Source organism: Cebus imitator, unplaced genomic scaffold (genome assembly GCF_001604975.1).
Source record: "Cebus imitator isolate Cc_AM_T3 unplaced genomic scaffold, Cebus_imitator-1.0 Scaffold719, whole genome shotgun sequence".
In the NCBI taxonomy this organism is placed as follows: Eukaryota; Metazoa; Chordata; class Mammalia; order Primates; family Cebidae; genus Cebus; species Cebus imitator.
The window spans coordinates 341273-362970 of record NW_016108034.1 but is presented as its reverse complement, the minus strand read 5'-3'; the positions used below and the strand labels follow the sequence as shown (position 1 = coordinate 362970).

Here is a 21698-nt window from a genome sequence, read left to right as displayed (position 1 = left end):
CATATGTGATACACTTTGAGACTTATGTTTTATTATCACAGTTTATTCAGTCATGAAAAATCTATGGCTTTCCCTTTTTATCAATAATACTACCCTGACATTTTTAAGGGCAGAGACAGTGATAATTGGTGTTATGTTGCTTTTGTGGGTAATGTTGTAGATAGGTTTCCATTTATAAACCAGTACATACATGATGGAAGGTATTTGTTGTATCTTTTAAACAAATGACAAACAAAGTATACCACCACATCTCCTTTTCACTATTGGAAATGAAATAGATCTAATATGGTCAAAGGAATCCACAAAACAAAAACCACTGACATGACAAAAGCGTGCATTTAATTTGATGCTTTGCAGAGATACATGACCAAAGTTGGGTGCATGGCTTGTCTTTTGGGATGGTCCCAGCTGTTTATTTTTAAAGAAAATAATTAAAATAGAGGCAACAAATGCAATCAAGAGAAAAAAGAGTCTGAGACACAAGGGGACCTACATGTTCTGGTCTTGAAGCATGCAAGTATTACAAAGCATTCCAGATACAGTATGACAGAGGAATGGTGAACAAGCATTGGAACGATGCTCTTTCTCTCAGAAACGGGAGGCCTAACAGTTATGTTTTCGCAATGGTATTGATTAAACCATCTTCATTTTTAAAGAAATTTATAGGAAGAATTTTAGCACCATCATTAAAGGAAAAATAATAATAATTTTTTAGCCCTGCCTATCTCCAGTCTTGGAATAATAACAGAAGCATAGCACCTTTCAGTATCTAAAATATAAACAAGAATAGTAAGTACATCCCAGCTTCTAGAGATGAGGTAGCTCATGCTAAGAAATGTTGGGTCATTTTTCCTATGAAAGTTCAAAGGCCAATGGTCTAATTCCGATCATCACATTTGATTAGAGTCAGCTCCACAACTCAGTTTCTAGATCTTTTTCTTCATTATAGGCTTCAGGATGATGAGATTGTACATGTGGAAGAGTCTCAACTTAGGGTCCTTGGACATGTTTGTAAACTTCTATATGTCAATTATTTTGCATTCAATATCTTCTTAAATAAGAAAGTGCAAATGTATTAAATGGTATATACTAGTGTAACTTTTATCAATATTGATAGATTGAGTCAAGAGGAGAAAGATATCTTTAAATCTGAATGAGAAAGATGTCTAAACTTAGCATATTTGACAAAAATTTAAGAAGTAGAAGTAAATTCACTTTGTTCTTCAAAATGCCACTGTATATATACTATTTAAAAATTCTATTTGAGACAGTGAAAAACTGGTGTATTTTTAAGATTCTCCTTAAAGAGTCCCTATTATAGTTACACAATATCAAGACATGCATGTAGGTCTCAATCACAAGTTAAATATTTTGAAGTCACTTTTAATTGACAATCTTGGAATGAGAGGCCACAAAGGGCACTAATTTCTATTTTTCAACTACAACCAAGCAAAATAAACAGATGTTGTGGCTCTATATACCCCACTCCTTAAGCTACCTGCCAGGAAGAAGAATTCCCTCATAAATACTAAGCAACTTTTCCATTACACTGAAATAAATTGAAGAAAACGGAGATTTATTTATTCAATCAGTTTACTTTCTGTAAAGGTGGTCATCTTAAACCTAAACTGTTCTATTGAAAAATATTTAAAATCAATTAAAACTTGACGATTGTAAGTAAAATAAATATTCTGAAGGATAAGGAGGCCAGGCACTTAAGACCATATATACAATGCTGATGCAGGATCAGCCATTACTTCAAGAGTCTCAGGATCAACTTCAAACAGTCAAAGTTCTTGTGAATGGCGGTGGTCATTGATGGTGGTGCTCATTGTCGATGCATCTTGGCTTACTTTACACAAAACAAACTGGCCCAATTTCAATGCCAAATTCCTGGTCTGTGCCGCCAACATCCACAGGGGCAAGATCTATGATGGGCAAGCGTGCCACATTCTGTGTTCTATATTCAAAGACAGTCTTGCCCACATTTCCATTTCGCTTCTGAAATTAAATGGTACAATGGGTTAAAAGCACATACAAGTTTTTCCAAGTATGTTAGACAGCAACACTCTTTTATAATGTAAAGGCAATGACTTTTAGAGTACTACTTAAAAAAAATGAAAACATAAAGTGAGTTATTAGTGTACTTATGTGACAGAATTTCTTTCATGCTTTAAGTAAATTTCTATGGTTCTTCTGCAGCTTCCCAAATGATCACTACCAACATAAATTATGAAAGCTTTTTTTTTTCCACAAATGAAACTATAATTTACCATTCAGTGTTATTTTTGTTTTATAACTCAATATGCATGTGGGGAGACTTACAATTTGGTGAAAAAAATAAAGTACCTTGGATTGATTACACATTTTAGAAATAAGGAATTTTAAGCATGGGACTGAGATTCAGTAAGTTAAACAACTTGGAAGAGGACCAAAGACAATCTGCAGAAGAACTGATCAGATCTTAGGCATCAAGTTCTCTCTTTACTATATGTATTCAAACCCCTGTCATGCTTCATGTGCTAACACACACTCAAGTTTACCCTAAAGAATGACTATAAACAAACCGCTAGTATGCTCATACACGAGGTAAAACTGCCCCCAGTTCTAGTGCCATAATAGTATTTTCAACAAAATTAATTTCTTTTCCTCAACCAGATCAATGTAGATAAAAAAGTACTTACAGAGCAAGTGTCTTGAAGAACTATATATCTGAATCTAATATTTCCCTCTGCTTTGATATCTAAGTCATTTGCCCCTTTGAGAACCACAGCTTTTTTGAGGTTCTTAGCTTGATCATCCATGTATCCTACGCTGTTTTTACAGACGTAAGTAATGTTCTGGGAGGCTTCTTTTGACAAAAGGCGCAAGAAGGTCATCTGAGTAATGGCTGTGTTAGGTGATTGGTGGTCTCCATAAACAAACTAGAAAAACAAAGAGTCTTTGTCACACATAAGACTGAAGGTTTCATAATGGCTTATACATGTATAGATAAATTGATTTCAGATAAATTAATTTTGAAGAGTATTATTTTAATTCTTGTCATAAAGCAAGCTATTCTACCTATACATCTAAACATATCCTGAAATATCTATGAATACTCACAAGAACCTCTGTGAGTATTATGTGAGAACTAACCTAGTGGTAATGAAACCAAATATAACTATACTTCACCAGAACAAGCATAAGTATTTTTAAATCTGCTTCAATCACATATCAAAAATAAGTCATTTTTATTGCTAATTTAAACATAAATTAGGAATTAACTACTAGCACAAAATCTTTTTAAGCCAACTATTACATAATTGTAAGAATAAGAATTAAAAGTCTTCCATGAGCTAACAAAAATAAATAATGAAAAAAAATTTGTATACACTCTTTCCTATTCAGCTTCACCTCTGAGCACTCCCATCTGAGCTTTTTTTTACGTTTTATATTAGCTATATTTCAACTATTTATATTTAAAATTTAAAATTTCATGCTAATTAAACAATGATAGATTCGAGTTTATCTTGTATACACCCTTAAGGTTCTTATATAATATTTATTCCGAATGTGAGTTCTAGGAAAAGGTCAGAAGCAGAAGTGAGAAGAATCTTTCTATTAGGCTGCCATCAAGAGATGCAAAATGAAATATTCACATTGCAAGAGGCAGTGGCAAGGCCAGATGGTTCTCTGAACACCAGACTGTGATAGAAACAGAGTAGACTGGGACTCAGAAAAATATCAGTCGACTTTATAATATTACAAAAATGACTTAAGTTTAAATAATATTAAAAATTTGGCAGAATGATTCAATTATTTAAAACATTGTTATAGCCATTATCTAACATTAACTTACCATTTATCCCAAAATACAAGACCCTAAACTAAGTATTTTATACCCACATGGAAACTATGCAATAAATATTATCACCCTTACTTTAAACTGGCAAAACTGAGTCTCCAAAAAGTTCAATGACTTTATAAGTCCCCAAAGTCAGTAAGTGATCCTGATGAGGTACCCAGGTCTCCTGAAGCTGAATATACAGAAATAACTGTTTGTCATCTGTGGTAAGATCCTTTCCGGTACACTCCACAGTCCGTGTCATATACATTAGAGAAACTTACAGTAAAAATAATTATTTTTCTATATTTTATTAATGAGAAAATTTTAATTAAAAATTTATGTTGACTTATAGCAAAACTTTGTTTATGCAATGGTATTACAATTGTAACTAATGAGAATATATCATTTCAAAATAAACATGGTAAAATAATCCTGGTTAAAAAAATAGCAAAGTCCTAAATAAATAAAAAAATGTAATAAGTAATTAAAAGTAAAGAATACAGTTTTAAGTAAGCATATTAAATTACCTGAGATCCTCTATTCATATCAAGGCCGTACCAAACAGGCTTATGGTCAGGAGATTTACTGGCCCACCAGGTTTTACGTGGTACACTGGATGGGTTTGCTGAAATACATGTTTCTCCTGTTTCCATGTTGCAGTAAACTTTGATTGCATCCTCAGCAGATCCTTGGTTAGGATCAATCCAGTATTCACCTATTTTTCAAAATAGGAATTTTACTAAATAAAGACAATCTCAATCATGATTATGAGTATCCAAAAGAATTAACAGAGAGTTTGAAAATATATATTCCCTGATTAAGAATTATTTTAAGAGAGAGTACCCCTTAAGAAAAAAGTAACCATTATGCAGCGGGGGACTTTTCTATATGTTACTCGCTATTGTAAGGCAATTTGCCAAACCGTGTACTTAAGGCCCAAAACTTCCATGTGAAGGAAATACCATTACCCCCATTTTATAGATGAGAAAACAATACTGAAAAGAGACAACCTACTGTAAGTGGCTTTGCCAAAATAGATGTGTTCCCCTTAAATTTATAAAGCCAATATTTTAAAGCAAATTTGAATTAGAATATAATAATGTAACATCAAAACTATGAGTAAATAAATGAGTTGAATTAAAATTAGAATGCTATGAATCATTTCACTTGCTCTTCTTAAAATTAATCTCATATCTGAGAGATTCTTAAAACAGGAAATACCAAGGCAGTGCTTGGTGGTAGGCATACAGTCAAATACGCAATTTTATTTGCATATATGGGTGTAAATATATATGTGTGTGTGTGTGTATATATATATATATATATATATATATATATATTTGTGCGTATATTATATACATAATATGTGATAATTGCATTTTAAATGAAATTAAAGTGGTGGAATGTATATAGAGTTAATAAAATTGTCCTCTCTTCAAAGATAATAATTTTAGCTATTCCTGTCAATGTCATTTCAAAGTTAACAGAAACTCTGAAGCACTTTGTAGATCATTTGTCTCCTATGACTTAGGATCCCTCTTCTCTAGATCTTATTAGATTAATTAAAATGACAGAATAAGGTAAACTCTAAGCCTGGTACATGCAACTAGGGCAAAAAACTATTTTATTCCAAAATGCCTTGAAACCTCATAATAATATAATCCTGCCAGCAGAAATTCCAAAAATATGACTTACAGAACATTAAACTACATGAAAGGAATTACATATTTAAATACATTTGGGAAATATATGATTGATGATCCAACAATATTTTAACATTAAGACACTGACAGGTTATGCAAGTAAATAAATATTTTTAACAATACTAAAGCAACTATTTTCCACATTTCCACAAAATGCTTTTACTCCAAAAAAATCATTATTTTAAGATATCTGGATGGAAATGGAACTACCATTGTGAAACTGAATTATTGATAGGATATATCATCTATTATAGTACAGCTTTTAAAGTTAACTTTTATTTTAGATAGGGTCCTGTGCAGGTTTGTTACATGGGAATATTGTATGATCCTGAGGTCTGGTGTACAGATCCTGTCACCCAGGTTGTGAGTATAGTACCCAATAGGTAATTTCTCAACCCTCACTCCCATCTACACCCTCCCCTAATAGCAGCCTGCAGCGTTTATGGTTTCATATTTATGTCCATGTGTGCTCATTAGCTCTTACTTATAGGTGAGAACATATGATATTTAGTTTACTGTTCCTGCATTTTCTTTACGATTATGGTTTCCAGTTACATCTATGTTTCTGCAAAGGACATGATTTCATTCTTTTTAATGGCTGCATAGTGTTTCATCATGTGTATATATCACATTTTCTTTACCCAATCTACCATTGGATTGATTTCATATATTTGCTATTGTGAGCAGCACGGTGATGAATATATGAATGCATGGGTCTTTTTGGTAGAATGATTTATTTTCCTTTGGTATATACCCAGTGATGGGATTGCTAGGTCAAATGGTAGCTTTGCTTTAAGTTCTTTGAGAAATCTCCAGACTGCTTTCCACAGTGGCTGAATTAATTTACATTCCCACCAGTGAGTGTATGTGTTCCCTTTTCTCCACAGCCTTGTCAGCATCTGTTATTTTGTGACTTTTTTAATGACAGTCATTCTGACTTGTGTGAGATGGTATCTCATTTTGATTTTTATTTCTCTGATAATTAGTGATGCTTAGCATTTTTTCAGGTTTTCACAAAATGGACAGTTTTTACCATTAAATTATAAGGTCTATGTTTACTATTTTTATCTCATATCTATCACTAAGTAGAAAGTCAGTAACATATTTTGGAATGCAGTTGATAATAAAACCGTCAGAAACAATGGGTTTTGTTCAAATGGCCTGCGGTCTACTCACCACTCTGCTTTGTGGAATGGCAAAGCTTTAAGTCATCACATGTGCGGGCTGGGTGCTTTTTTGAGCCATCGGGGCTGCGCATGGTTTCAATCTGACTACTGAGTGACTTCAAGGTAGCATGAACCCCTGGGTCTGTTTTGTTTCTGTCATCAGGAGCCGCCTGATCTTCAGTAAACTCTGGAAGTGGATCTGGCATGCTGTCATCATAGTGCCCCATGATATCCCCAAGAGCAGCTGTAAGGTGACCAGGGGGACCTGGAGGGCCAGGTGGACCAGGTTCGCCAGGAGGGCCCTATTTAAAAAGAAATTGGATGGACATTTAACACATTGTTTTTGTTTTACTTAACTAGTAGAACTTGGTGCATAGGAACTTCCAATAAGACAGTCCAATTTGACAGTAAAGGGAGATCTATGACTCCTGCTCTTTAGTAACTAGATGAGGGTGGTCTAACAGGCTGTAACATTCAAGGAAGAGAAATGATGCTTAACCATTTTCAGGCAACAGATCTTCAAGTCATCATCCAAGATAAAGAAAGATCAAAGAGCAAAATATTTGCTCAGGTTTTTACCTTGAAGATACAATATATTTTATGCAAATATGTGTGCTCATTTGCAAACTATTTTGGTCAAGGTTCACCCAACATGTTTTAAAAGTATTTTTTGGGCAGAAGCTGAACAAAGGATGCCGGGGAATAGTGGGTGCCCATTCTATAAGATTATATGTCAATAACAAGAAAATACTCCACAAGAAACACCCACAAGAGAATGAATTATACTACTTCCAAATGAGAGGGAAAGAAACTTAGGAAGTCTTTTTATGTGCATTAATTACTGTCCAGATAAAAATTCTCTGTCCTAAGCAAAATCGAAGAAATAGTCTAGGTTTTTAAAGATAGGGTCTTGCTGCTGTGTTGCCCGGGCTGGATTCAAACTGCAGGCTCAAGCAACACTCCTGCCTTCACCTCCTGAATAGCTAGAATTACAGGTGTATGGCAAAGTGCCCAGTTTTCCTTAGTCTTTTGATTGAAATAAATAAGAAGCTCTCCTGCCTCTTTTTTTTTATTTTTTTAACCAAATAAGACACATTGAAGTGAGAGGGAGATAAGCACAAAAAGTGGCAGAGACAACGAAATGGATCCTCTCTATTAATTCCCTTCTGCACTTCCCCAAGGAAAAACTCAGCAACTCAAAAGAACCAGGTGACAATATGAAGAGACACATAGTTCACATCTCACGTAGAGAGCAAGATATGGGAGCAAGAACTCTCCAGAAGGCTGGAGCTCTACTATTGGCTCTGTCACTTGTTATATAGCTCCAGACAAGTTGCTTTCACCTTCAGTGCCAATGCTTCCTCACTATCAAAGAGCAGTTACATAGTTTTTTTCTTTCTTTCTATCTCTAAGGTCATATATTGAGTCCATGCATTCCTTCACACTAATTTCAGGAGAAAGGAAAAGGATTTTATTTTTATTATTATTATTTTTAATATCAAGGACCACTGAACCACAAAATAAAGTCAATCAACAGTCACGTAAGTCAAAGGTATTCCAATTCTTTAGCTGTTTCCTATTCACAGTTAGAGAAATAAATGAGAAGAAACCATTTTTCTTACCCACAGGAAATATAAGACTATTTGATCCACATAAGAAATAAATATCTGGCTTAACAGTATTGCTATGAAAGGCAAAGAAAAGGGAAGGAGGAGAAGGTAAAGAAGACCAACGAGGAAGAAACACAAGCGAGGGATGCATAAGCTCATATACACATGCACATGAGTACACTTGTACATGGAAGATGTATGAAGATGTTTTCCAGACATGAAAGAAGCAAGGATCTAACATAGTATACAACTTTGTATCATCCTCAAGACTATTGAAACTTTTTACAAAAAGTTTTAATTGAAATCCTCCCTGAATGTTGTTTTCAATGTAGAAAAACTTCAATTTCATTTTCCAACATTTTTATGGAGTTTTCATGAAGTAGTAACTATACCTTACAGACATTTAAAATATTGCCCTTGAGAGCAAATCAACATTTTCATAACTTTAATTATAAAAACAATCATAACATGTTCTTTGCTCTTATTGGTATCACATTATGTTAATGTCTGGGTAGGCTGAACTCTGATTTTATGTGATCTAACTTATCCATATTAAAATCTTTGAAATAGTTACTTATACAAACTCCTGCGTGACTTTTAGGTTTGTTTTCAGAGTCCCTTAAGTCTCTTGTCCATCAGGCTGCACAGACATTTCTTGGATAGAATCGGAGCAATTGAAATGAATAGCATTTCTTGCATACAAACCCTTGTGACTTTACCTCAGGTCCTGCTTCTCCTACACTGCCTCGTACACCTGGAGGTCCGATTGGCCCAAGTGGCCCAGGGTTTCCTTCTTTACCTGAAGGACCAACTGGGCCTGGAGGACCCTGCAAGAAACAAAGACTGTAGTTAAGATTCTATCAAGAAAAGCTTTTGCAATGCATTTCTCTAATCAAAGAGCTATTTTACATATGGAGCTATTACAATGATTTCTAAGATTCATTTTCTTAGTGATTAATAAATGAACTTCTGGTACTTTGTAACATTTATGATTTCATCACCCAAGAATTTTCCATCATCCATGCATGGTAAAAGACGAATATGAGTTTACATCTTTAATGGGCTAGTCACCTACTTTTATTGGCAATAACTTTCATTAAATCTCAAATATTGTAAATTCAATTAACCTGAAATAAAATGATAGAAGTTGGAGTGTTTAAGTGAAATTTCTGTGCTTATGGCTTAGAATTTCATGATGTACTATTATTCTCAATTTTATGTATGATTTGTTTATACTGCATTTAGATATAGCAGATTTTTTTGAATTATTTTTTCTATTTTTTTCTACAAAATGTTTTCTATTTTCCTAAATAATTATATACATCAATTGTCTTATGCCATCAATGACTTTTACAAGCAGCATTAATACAAATGGATAATTTCTAAAAGCTTCAAATATTGGTTTCATTTTATTATTTACTTCCAAATTAGCCTTATGCAAACTACTTCTGAGGAATAATCACAATAACTTACTTTGTCTTTTAAGACAAAATATATTCAGTTTTAAAATCTGTCTCCATTTCATGGTAAGTCCTATTTTATCAGCTCAAAAAGTGAAAGTTTAATAGAAATTTTAATTAACACAATGTAACCAAATGAACTAACAGAGGAATATATTCAAACCCTAGGTAAGAAAGTTTAATGTGGCCCCATGAGGTAATGTTTCATATTTCATGGCATTTCTACTTAAAATTAATTGCTAAATACCTTGTCTCATATGTGTGTTGCCAACCTGAGGAGATGAGCCAACTCCAGCTTCAATACCATGAAAATGATACTTGAGCATTACAAATACATCACTAAAGGCATTATTATTTACACCTGCAACTTATTAATTTTTGTTACTTACTCTTGGGCCAAATGGTCCAGGGATTCCAGCACTTCCTTGTTCACCATTTGGACCCTAAGTAGGAATACAATAAAAAAAATGTTGCAAAATCTTTGGATTCTGCATTGTGCCATTCTCAAAAGTGTGCTATCATTGACTTTAGCAGCATAAACTACTTTGATAAAGTCATCAATCTCTGCAATGTCTACATGAGTTGACCAATGTTAAAGACACGTATAGGAGTAAAAGTGCATATAGCCTCTGCTTTATTTCTTCCCTACAAACTATAGCTTATTATTGGCATATCATTTGCTATTCATCAAGATACTCACTGAACTGAAAATAAGATAAAAACATACCCACTTATTTTATAGACAGATAAACATTCATGTCAAGATACCTATGTAGTTTCAGCTGGTGGGCAAATAATACTTAAAGAAACAACTTACAGGAGGGCCAGGAAGACCCTGAAGACCAGTAAAGCCTCTGTGGCCCTTCTGACCTCTGTCGCCTCGATCTCCATGATCACCTTTGTCACCACGAGGTCCTTGGGGTCCCTAGAAATAGTCATGACATGAAAATTACTTGCTACATATTATTGTTGAAACTACAATTTACTATAATTTTACTGTTTATAATTGTATTTACTATAATTTTGTATACGGTATTTTATGTGGATTAATATATTTGCTTATCTAAATAGTATTAGACCTAGAAATTTCTGTTTACTTTTCCCAAAGAATCGTAGGTGATTATTGAAAAAAAGATATAACAATACTTTTCTAAATGTTCCTTTTTTTACATGTTTATCTTATATTCATACTAAAATTAGATATTTTTAGGTTTGAGCCAGCCTATCTGAAATGTTTTCCAAAGATCATGTTTTACATATTTAGTTATTATTATATAAAAATATTGCCACCATATGAAGATTCTTTTGAATTAAAACACTTCATACAATTTTTAACAATGAAATGATTTTAAATTTGGATATGCAAATAAACAGCTGGGACTATATTAGGAAATCGGCAAAAAATCACTCGAACAAATTAAACAGAAATGTCATCATTAAGCCACTCTCCTCTAAAGGACAAGGCAACTCTATGTTATCGCATATCTGCAATATCTGTAACCAAATCCAGTGATCTTGATGGTGAGAAACTACAAAGAAAGCCGTAATTAAGGATCTTATTTGGGGATAGAAGCTATACCCAGAGAAAAGGTAAAAATTATCTAACCAATCTCAGATGTTTTGTTATTGTTGTTGCTGTTGGTTTTTTGATTTAAGTCCTGGGAAATTAAAAACAGCTCCAGGGTTCACAGCAAATTGTGGTTCCAGTGATTCACAGTAAACTGACAAGTGACATAGAGTCATGTACTGTAGAGCTGGCTTCTGCTGCTTTTAGTGTTTTCCCAAAAGAGAATCGGATCCCTATTTATCTGATTTTGGAAGATGACTGCAATCATCAAATCAATTGGCTCTCAGGTTAATTTTTCCCTTATTGTTTTGATTTTGAATTCATATTTCCTAATTATCATACAGTCTAGGAACCCACTTTTAATAAAAATAAGATGATATCAGTAGCTTTTACATACTTTATATAACAATGTAAATTTAAATACTATCAAAATCAGCCTGAAGTTTTTCATAATGTTAGAAGGTTCTTTTATTTGGGGGATGACCCAAAATTTCATAATTAAAAATAAACTAAATCAGAAGGTATCTATTTGAATTACTACCTACGATGTATTTATTCGAGAAAACAAAATTACAATGTTTCTATAACTTTTCAGGAAACTGTTTACTTGACACGCTTTGCAATTATAAAATATTCACCAAACTCAAATTAAAGCTGAGATTTATTTAATAATATGGCCATGATTTTTAAAATATAATTGTTCTTTTTGAGAACAGACATTAATTTATCTGATGGGCATGAAAACAATATGACCTGTTAGACTGCACATGAGATGATTCATTTACGATAAGACATCTATATAATAATGTTAACCTGAAAGTGATTCATTGCAAATAGCACAAAGATCAGAACATAGAAAAATCTAGTTGAAAATGAAACAATATTTGAATAGTGCTTTTCAAGTTTACAAAGAGCTTTCAAATCCATTTTCCTATGTGATTTTTAGAATAGCTCAGAGGGAAGTGGAATAATCCCTATATTTTAGGAGAAATCTGTGACTTCAAAAGTCTCCATGATTATTGATAGAATTCATTGCTAAATTCAGTAGAATTATGTTAAAATTTTTTTAAATAAACTTGTTTTAAAAAGTAAACTCAAATAATTTTGAATTAATATTTTTGTTCAAGCTTGAGGAATTTCATGTTTTTCAGTTATGAATCTTAAATCATACTTCTTTGGGAGTATATTTCATATAAGAAAACATTTAAAAATAAAAAAAAAAAACAGAGAACTTACAGGTAATCCACGTTTCCCAGCTCGACCAGGTGGTCCTATAGGACCCCGAGATCCCTAAAAGAAATTTTCAAAACAAAATTGGCATGAAAAAAGATATTCACCTATTATATAGATATAGGATATCAAAACTATGTGCGTATAGTTCGATGCTTATACATATGTCTGTGTGTATATGCATATTCTTATTATTAATTGAAATCAGGCAAATGACAATGTGTAGGTAAGACTGTGGTCACTATAACTTCAATGGCACTTTTTTAGTCAATTTTATTCATTGACTTCATTGAATAAGTATCACCTTAGTTGAATACAGTAAGACATTACTTACATTTAACATAATGCATACTTTCTCAAATGACAGCATTTTCAGATGATGGAGGTCAAAGCATCAGTCTCTTCTATTCCCTCTTATAAATGAAGTTTTGCTTTTCATACTAAGAAACATACACTAAGGCCGGGCGCGGTGGCTCACGCCTGTAATCCCAGCACTTTGGGAGGCCGAGGCGGGTGGATCACGAGGTCAAGAGATCGAGACCATCCTGGTCAACATGGTGAAACCCCGCCTCTACTAAAAATACAAAAAATCAGCTGGGCATGGTGGCACGTGCCTGTAATCCCAGCGACTCAGGAAGCTGAGGCAGGAGAATTGCCTGAACCCAGGAGGCGGAGGTTGCGGTGAGCCGAGATCGCGCCATTGCACTCCAGCCTGGGTAACGAGAGCGAAACTCTGTCTCCAAAAAAAAAAAGAAACATACACTAATTCATAATTAACTGTTTACCATTCATTATTTACAGTGTTTAATGCAGTGCACTTGTATGATAGTGTATGTGCATATATGTAGCTTATAAATATGGGTGTGTAAAACTGTTAATGTGAAACTGACTCCCTCCTTACCGGATCTCCTCTTTGTCCTGCATCTCCTGGAGCACCCACAGGGCCAGGAGTTCCAGGGGCACCCTGAGAGCCTGGCAGACCTGCAGGCCCAGGGTCTCCACGATCACCCTGACAAGAATAACCATGATATTATTTTTAAATATTTATTCTAAAACCACAATATTACATATGTTCATGTTATTCATATAGTATTAATAATGGAAAAATATACCCTCAAAACTTATTTTAACTTATTATTTTACTTATATTTACCAACTAATAAATTGAATGGAAAACAGTAAAGTTATTTCACCCTAATTTCAGGTCTCATCCTTCCCCTCACCTACTCCCTATTGCTCTCACAATCAAGATCATTGGAGTGTAGAATTGATCACCTCCAGAATTTAACATGTTTTCTAGACCACCAAGTCTTTAAGCTGCCATATCAGTATACTTGGAATACACAAAGACTTTCCAAAGATTGTGAAAACAAAGAAATTTTCAAGGAAACCACCTTCTAGATTTTCCTCTCCATATGTGTTCTTTCAGAAAACTAAATTGTGATTATCCTTCCTTCCTTTCCCTTCAATAGTCCACCTTCTTCTGTTTTTACAAAAGAAAGGCAGAAATCATACCATCCGCAATCTTATGATGATGCAACGTCTCAAGGAATAAATACCTCTAGGCACTGAGCTAAGTGACCTTTCCAGAATGCATAGTTTTCTGGAGAATAAAGCTAAGAAGGATAAGGAAAATAAAGAGACTCCTTTTTATTTTATCCAGATGACCCAATTATGACAAGGCTCCAAATATTACTTGTCTCCTTAAGAAGTCAGAGGTGAGGTAAGTGTTATATGAACATGTCTAAATATAAATATTTGACTTGAAAAATGGACTATATATTTACATATTTTCTGACAAAATTGTCTTATTTGACTGATTATCAACCTGGATAAACTTTGGCAATTAGGTTACTGAACAGACACATAATAAATTGAATAATCTAAATTAGCAATTTCAAGGTTTGGAAAAAAACAAAAAAACTTGGTCGGGTATAGTGGCTCATGCCTGTAATCCCAGCACTTTGGGAGGCCGAGGCGGGCCGATCATGAGGTCAAGAAATCGAGACCATCCTGGCCAACACAGTGAAACTCTGTATCTACTAAAAATACAAAAACTAGCTGGGCGAAGTGGCAGGCACCTGTAGTCCCAGCTACTCAGGAGGCTGAGGCAGGACAATCGCTTGAACCCCGGGGTGGAGGTTGCAGTGAACCAAGATTATACCACTGCACTCCAGCGTGGAGACAGAGCAAGACTCCATCTCAAAAAAACAAAAATAAAAAATACTTAAAGCACTTATATGTTTAGAATTGACCAGGACTCACTTCCTTTGCAACTATTTCAACTATATATATACATATTCAAATCTCATTTCATTTACAAGATTTAAAAATTATGACCTTACAAAAAAGATTGTTATTCAGAAAAATCACAGCTGCATTGGAGCTATGAGGAAAAATGATAGTTTTTAATATAAATTAAAAATATTTCAGATTTGTCTGACTTTAGATTTTTTAATCAGCAAAATGTCTCTTACACGTTCTCCAACAGCACCATCCCGTCCTGGGGTACCATCATTACCAGCTGGACCCTATAAAGAATAATAGTTTGAAAACCTACTTAACAGAGTAATAAAAAAATTCTCATTCCAATTGTCAGAAAAATGACAGCATGTTTTACACCTGTTTTATAAACTGTAAATTAGCATTTATGGAAATGTCAGCAGAAGAAAGGTTTCTGCCTCTTTTTTATTATTTTGAATTACTGTATATTAACACATTCTTACTTCATCCATATTCTTCATTTATATTTTTTATTTTGAAAAAATTAAAATCCTGAAATACTTTGAAATAGACAACAATTACATCCTTACCACTTTGTTTTGCTTGTATTACCAATGAATGGTTTTCCCACATTTACTTCTTAAGATTATTCAAATAATATCCTTAAAGTTTTGAAATAAAATAACTGTTTCAATGATATTAAATTACTTTAAGAAATATATAGTCTTCCTTTTCTATTTTATTGTGATTTTTATCATAAATATGTCCTTACTATTTGGTCAAACATTGTTATAAAAGTTATTGATTCCTTCTTTTAATAAAATGTTACATTAACTGTTTGATAATTGACCCCTTAAAACGCTGAACAGAGGATATTCCAACCTTTAAATTTCTCAAATTGCCTATCAAAAACTGATTTCCTCTCAAAAGTGCCTAAAGGAACATGACATCCATTATGTTACTTTATCGTGATACTTAAGTAAAATCATCTCTACTAACTTTACCCTTTTTGCAAGCTGTAATAGCTATATTAATCCTATCACCATAAAACTTGGCAATTTTGATAAACATGCCATTACAAAATGAAATAATAACAAGGGGAAAGATGAATGGATGTGTCCTTTCACTTTCAAAACAATTTGGCAACAGCTTAAATGAACTAAAATGCTTAGCTCCAGACTAGAGGAAGGTCAGTGCAAAGACACCGATCCTGTTACCTTGTCTTTATGTCATCATTTAGCCAACTCTCTAGGGAAGTAGAGTACATCAAATAACATTACTAAGAAACTTTCTTGAGGTCAAATATTAAATCAAATTCTAAATCAATTGCTAAATGAAAAAATTGCTCCCATGACACTCAGATAACAAGAGAAGAGTTATTTTCACTATAGTACTCACTTCTGGTCCAGGTTCCCCTACAGGACCATTGGAACCTGGGGGTCCCACAGGTCCAGGTGGACCTTTATCTCCTGTTGCACCAGTTGGTCCTACTTTTCCTGGTGTGCCCTGAAATAGAAGTATAAATGTCAAATACTTCTGAAGAAATTGGAGAACGCTAGTTCCCATAAAAGCTAAGTTTTCAAAATGGTGCCTCCAGGCTCCCTCTGTAACAATAATTTTGCATTATCTTGCAACACCCATGTAATTACAATGCTTTCTTAGAGGTATGCCCACCTCCTATCAGATTCTTCCTGACATATCTAAGGGACCAAAAACCAGCCATTTTTTGCCACCAGCACAGGTGTGCAATTTTGAGTTCTAATCATGTACACCATGGTTGATTCTAGCTGCCCTTTTGGAATTTGCATCGCTCTCATCCTTTTTCAATTCTGCTTTGTCTGTTCATTTTATTTCTATGTTCTGACCCTTTGGTCTCACTCTTGAGAGATTTTACTTTCAAGTCCTTGGCTCTCTTCTGATAACAGTAAGACTTCCCTTAACTCCTACTTTGTTGGTTTCATATTTCTACCCACATGCCTCCCAGTTCCAAGATCCCATATATCTCTCTGTCTACATTCCATATAAAAACACCATTAATTTTTTCAAGCACTGTAATCTTTTAGCAGTAAAATGTAGTCTCTTCAAAGTCAAATTTGAATCTAACTTTTATCCATACTCCAAGGAATATAAAATTCTAAAGCACCCTTCAGGGAACAGGAGATTACCTTCAGATCATTCTTTAGTGTTCACCCCATATTCATCTCAAATATTACTTTAGCTCAACTATGTCTTCCCTTTGATGGTTTATTGTGAAATACGGTGTTTTCGTTAAGCGTGTTTACTTAAAAAGACACTACCTACTCACCAGGAGATTATCCCCCTCCTCTAGCTCCAGGGATCCTTTTAATCTTTGAAGAAAGATTTAAAGGTCACCAAAAATCCATATCCTTATTTGTCTACTTTCCTAGCTCAGGGTTAAACAAATATATATTTTCAAAGACTTTGTAAGGTAGTTAAGAATTTGACATTTAAAATCAAAAGGTTTTTAAGATACTCAAAAATTAATGTCCTTACAATACTGCTTAAATCTATTCATCAAGCAAAAAAAGAAAAATCAATTCTCTAAACAATTTGTATTGCACATATTATATAAAATATTGACCGACGCAGCTACTCACCGCTGGGCCTGGCAGGCCAGGCATGCCTCTCTCTCCACGTTGCCCAGGCATGCCAACAATTCCTCTCTGCCCGGTAGTTCCAGCTGGACCAGGGGGGCCATCTGGACCCTAATATTGAGGACAAACTAAAATCTGAAACTATTCAGGGTAAAACCATACCCACGGAATTTACTATAAGTTGGGTACAGCTTTACAGGTTTTTCAGTATGAAAAATAAGTTCTCTGTTTCACAAAACCACAGTATATATGAGTAGTCATAAATTGTAATCCACACAGAACCTCTAACACATTATTTAAAGGTGAAACTCATCAGTTGGAAAGAAACTGAAGATTAATGTGAATAATACTCAATAAAATAATAATAAAAGAGGTAACTTCAGAGAAATATATTTTGTCTTTTTAAAAAGACAAAAAGAAAGTTCAAAAATAAAGAAAAAATATTTATCTAAACACAATATTTAAAGGTATTTGCATTTAAAATATAATATACAGCTATTTTTTAAAGTTATTAATAATGAACATTTAATTTTTTTGTTTAGTATTTAGATATCATATCCATTACTGCTATTTTTATCTCTATATATATATACATTTTTCTTAAAGCAGAGAATTATAAATTAAAATCTATAGGGCATAATGCACTTTAAAAATTTAGGAATGTGCCCAGCATATTAGTCAAGCATTTTTGTGGCACTGATCATTAAGGCTTTCTATTTGTAAATATCTCAGTTGAAGGTGGTCTGGAACAAATGTGCCAAACTTACAGGTTGCCCATCTTCTCCTGGGTCCCCTTTGTCTCCTGGACCACCAGGGGGACCAGCTGGTCCTCGATCTCCCACACGCCCATGAGAGCCAGGGTCCCCACGAAGACCTGGAGGTCCCTCCTTCCCAGGTTCCCCTAAGGGCCCCGCGGGTCCTGGAGCTCCCTAGTATTACAAAGAAAGAAAGACACAGGAGGGCAAAGTGGAAGCCAAGTAAGAGCGACTGATAATGCTGTCTGCCTCAGATGCAGATGTCCAAGCCTGCAGGTTCATTTTGCCTGTGAGATAATCAGTCATTCAATGGGATTTATATAAAAGAAAACACAGCTGTAGATTCATTCCCCAGGGTAAAAACTAAATATCATTTGCAGTCAATTTCCTTTGAATAATTTTTAAAGAGTGGCGCAACTTGCTTGAATTTTCAGACTTATTTAAGGCTCCATTCCAATGATGAATATGCAACATTTTATTCTGTTATAATTATTTATTCTTATGATTTTATCTTATAATGAAATAACATTTATTAAAGAAAGTTTCGTAGATACATCTTAACTGAAGAGAATGATTATTAGCACATAATATTATAAGTGTTCAGTATCTAAATGGAATAATAATCAAACATTGGGATTAAAAAGAGCTTGCAAATTAGCTCCTCCAAGAAATACTAGATTACTAAGGATGATTTGCTTTGCTGAAATTTGCTTGGCATTATTGGGATAAGAGTTGTTAAATAAGAAAACATAACATTAAGGGATTAAATAAAGTAATAAATATAACTCAAATGTATACGTGTGTGTAATTATTTCACTATTAGTGACTTGACTCACTAAGTTGACTTACAGCAGGGCCTGGAGGTCCAACTCTGCCAGCAGAACCAGGAAATCCTGTAGCACCCTAGAAACAGAATATCATATAAGCAAATTTTAAAGTAATATCAATTAGTTACATGTAGTTTCCTGAGATTTGTTTCACAGGAAGACTGAAGCCTTTAGATTTCCTTTCATGTTGCAAGCAATAAACTTTTTTCTTCAAGTGCATCTCATGTTTGAGGGAATTAATCTAGATTAACTGGCAGGAAGGGCACTATTTTCTTTTGCCATGCAAGTAGTGCTAGAGTCACATTAATATTTTATGTAACTGAATTAAATAGAGTGCTTTCACATTGTTTATTCTTTTATATAGATAATATATTACTTACATTACAGATGAGGCACCTGGGTCTCCAAGATTATAAACTTGATTTTAACCTAAATCTCCATCTGAGTTAAGTGCCCTTTGCACTACAGTACAGTTGATACAGATAGTAATTTGTTATTACAGCTTCAGATGAAAATTATCTTTTACATGACCAGGAACCGCTAGATAACTAGAATTAGCTATGCATACTTTGCAGAACATCAAAGAAACTTACAGGCGGACCTTGGGTTCCTCGACCACCTTTTAGTCCAGGAACACCATTAGGACCCTAAATAGAAACAAACAAAAGAGCATTGTAGTGAAAAGAGCTCTACGTACACTCCAAACATGGGGCACTTGATTCAAGTTAAGCCTTTTTGTTGTTAACTTACATGAGGGCCAGGGGATCCTGCTAACCCTTGTGGTCCAGGAGAACCAGCATCTCCCTTCTGTCCTGGCTCTCCAGGTTCACCTTTTACTCCAGGCTGTCCATCAGGACCCTATACGAAATTATATAAACAAGCAATTGATTCTGAGACTTACAGGCAAATTATTTTTACTATTAGTAATAATTAGTAATTATTACTAATGTATCAATTAATCATATATTGTGAAACAGTGCTTTTTAATCAGTATTAAAGCATAGTAAAGGAAAAAAAAACTACTCTGATGAGATCTTTCAAGACAGCCTGAAAAATAAGTTATCCCACCGCATTTTTATTTTAACAAATAGCTCAACTAGCACAAACTCGAGTTTTGTGCCAGTCTATAAAAAATGTATTGAAAATGAGAATATTGTCTAGAAAACTATAAACTTTCCTGAATTATTAACATGTCTTAAAAACATATGACAATGATCATTAAACTTATTATAAGAAGAGAAGTATTTACTTGTAAATTAGGGATATTTGAAAATTATACCTGGGGTCCAGCAAAACCAACAGCTCCAGTTGGGCCATTTTCACCACGAGAACCCTAGAAGGAGACAAAGATTACCGTAGCTTTCACACATTATTCTAAACAGGAACAATATTTTAAAATATGATCATATAAATTTGATATTTAGTCATGTAAATATAGAAAGATTACACATATTGCTCAAGAAAGACCCTTAAGAATTATATAAAGATATAGGTCACAGAACAAAATTCCCAAGGTCAGAGGTCTCAAAGCAGCCTCCAAATTATTTAGTAAACAAGCCATCTAACTAGACTTAGCAGATTGCATAGCAGGTAATTTTTAAATGTAATTAGAAATGCAAAAGCTAAAGACCAGGAAGTTATAAATAGCCTAAAATCAATAAGCATCGTTGTATATAAATACCAAAACCAAATGATGAATTGTTTTATTGCTCAATCTTGCACTAAAGAACACCAAAATACTGTCACTTACAGGATTGCCCCGGGAGCCTGGAGGGCCAACTAGACCTCGAGGACCAGGTTCACCCTAGAAAGCAGATTTCAGATGGTTATTGTCCAAAGCAGCAACTAAACAGGATATAATTTTAGGATACTCGTCATTGTGTAGGGGGAGACAGTGGAAAAGAACTCTGAAATGATCTTGCTCAGCTACCATATGTTATAAAATTGAAAGATTTATGAAAGAGCCAGCTATTCAAAACTCATCATTTTGAGTATACAAATTAAAAACTTGTGACTTACCTTTTCTCCAGTAGGACCTGCAGGACCTGGAGGGCCCAAAGGACCCGGAAGACCCTGTCAATTAAGAGAACATAGGCATATTGAGGGAAGAAGATGCACAAAAATCTTCATGCTTAAGCAAATAAACAAACAAAAAAGAAACGACTATTTTGTTATAACGAGGGCTTTTGCAAATCACTAGCTATAATAAATGATATAATGTATATATTTTCAAATTTTTTCTGTCTAGTTTAAAACCATTCCCATCATATTTTCTCCACATGCATTTTATCTCTTTCATGCAGCTCAACTTCATGCATACCTGAAACTGTTTTCAGGTATTAGGGCTAAATTAATGTTAAGCTTCAAAAGTGTTTCTGTTTCTTAGCCTAATTAGCTTTGCTAAAATTTATTCTGATACTTGACCACAAATTGAAAAGAGGCTTTCCTTCTTTTGCATATAGTACTATATTCTTAAACTATAATAGCAAATTATCACCTTTTATTTTAAAAAATTGAAATCATGTTAAGGCATTTTAGGTTTTTGTCTGTTTTTGTTTTTGTTTCTGTTTTGACACAAGGTCTCCACTCTACATTGTCCAGGCTGGAGTGCAGTGGCTATTCACAGATGTGCTCACAGCACGTGCATCTTTGAACTCTTGGCCTGGACTCAAGTGATCCTCCCATCTCAGACTCCAGACTAACTGGGACTACA

The 21698-nt window shown here is 34.0% G+C and overlaps 1 protein-coding gene across 1 annotated transcript in view; it reads right to left on the bottom strand.

Annotated features, from left to right (window-relative positions):
- Positions 1-317: 317 nt before the first annotated feature.
- COL5A2 (collagen type V alpha 2 chain) overlaps positions 318-21698 on the bottom strand; it is a 148005-nt gene continuing 126624 nt past the window's right edge. Inside the window, exons 36-54 of the mRNA XM_017518965.2 lie at positions 21005-21058; positions 20736-20789; positions 20265-20318; positions 19736-19843; positions 19579-19632; positions 19008-19061; positions 18171-18332; positions 17407-17514; positions 16187-16294; positions 15043-15096; positions 13467-13574; positions 12572-12625; positions 10586-10693; positions 10158-10211; positions 9028-9135; positions 6709-7000; positions 4357-4544; positions 2685-2924; positions 318-2001 (exon numbers count right to left, since the gene is read on the bottom strand). Of these exons, the coding sequence (XP_017374454.1) occupies positions 1855-2001; positions 2685-2924; positions 4357-4544; positions 6709-7000; positions 9028-9135; positions 10158-10211; positions 10586-10693; positions 12572-12625; positions 13467-13574; positions 15043-15096; positions 16187-16294; positions 17407-17514; positions 18171-18332; positions 19008-19061; positions 19579-19632; positions 19736-19843; positions 20265-20318; positions 20736-20789; positions 21005-21058 (2109 nt within the window). The 3' untranslated portion in view covers positions 318-1854. The remainder of the gene's footprint in view (positions 2002-2684; positions 2925-4356; positions 4545-6708; positions 7001-9027; positions 9136-10157; positions 10212-10585; positions 10694-12571; positions 12626-13466; positions 13575-15042; positions 15097-16186; positions 16295-17406; positions 17515-18170; positions 18333-19007; positions 19062-19578; positions 19633-19735; positions 19844-20264; positions 20319-20735; positions 20790-21004; positions 21059-21698) is intronic.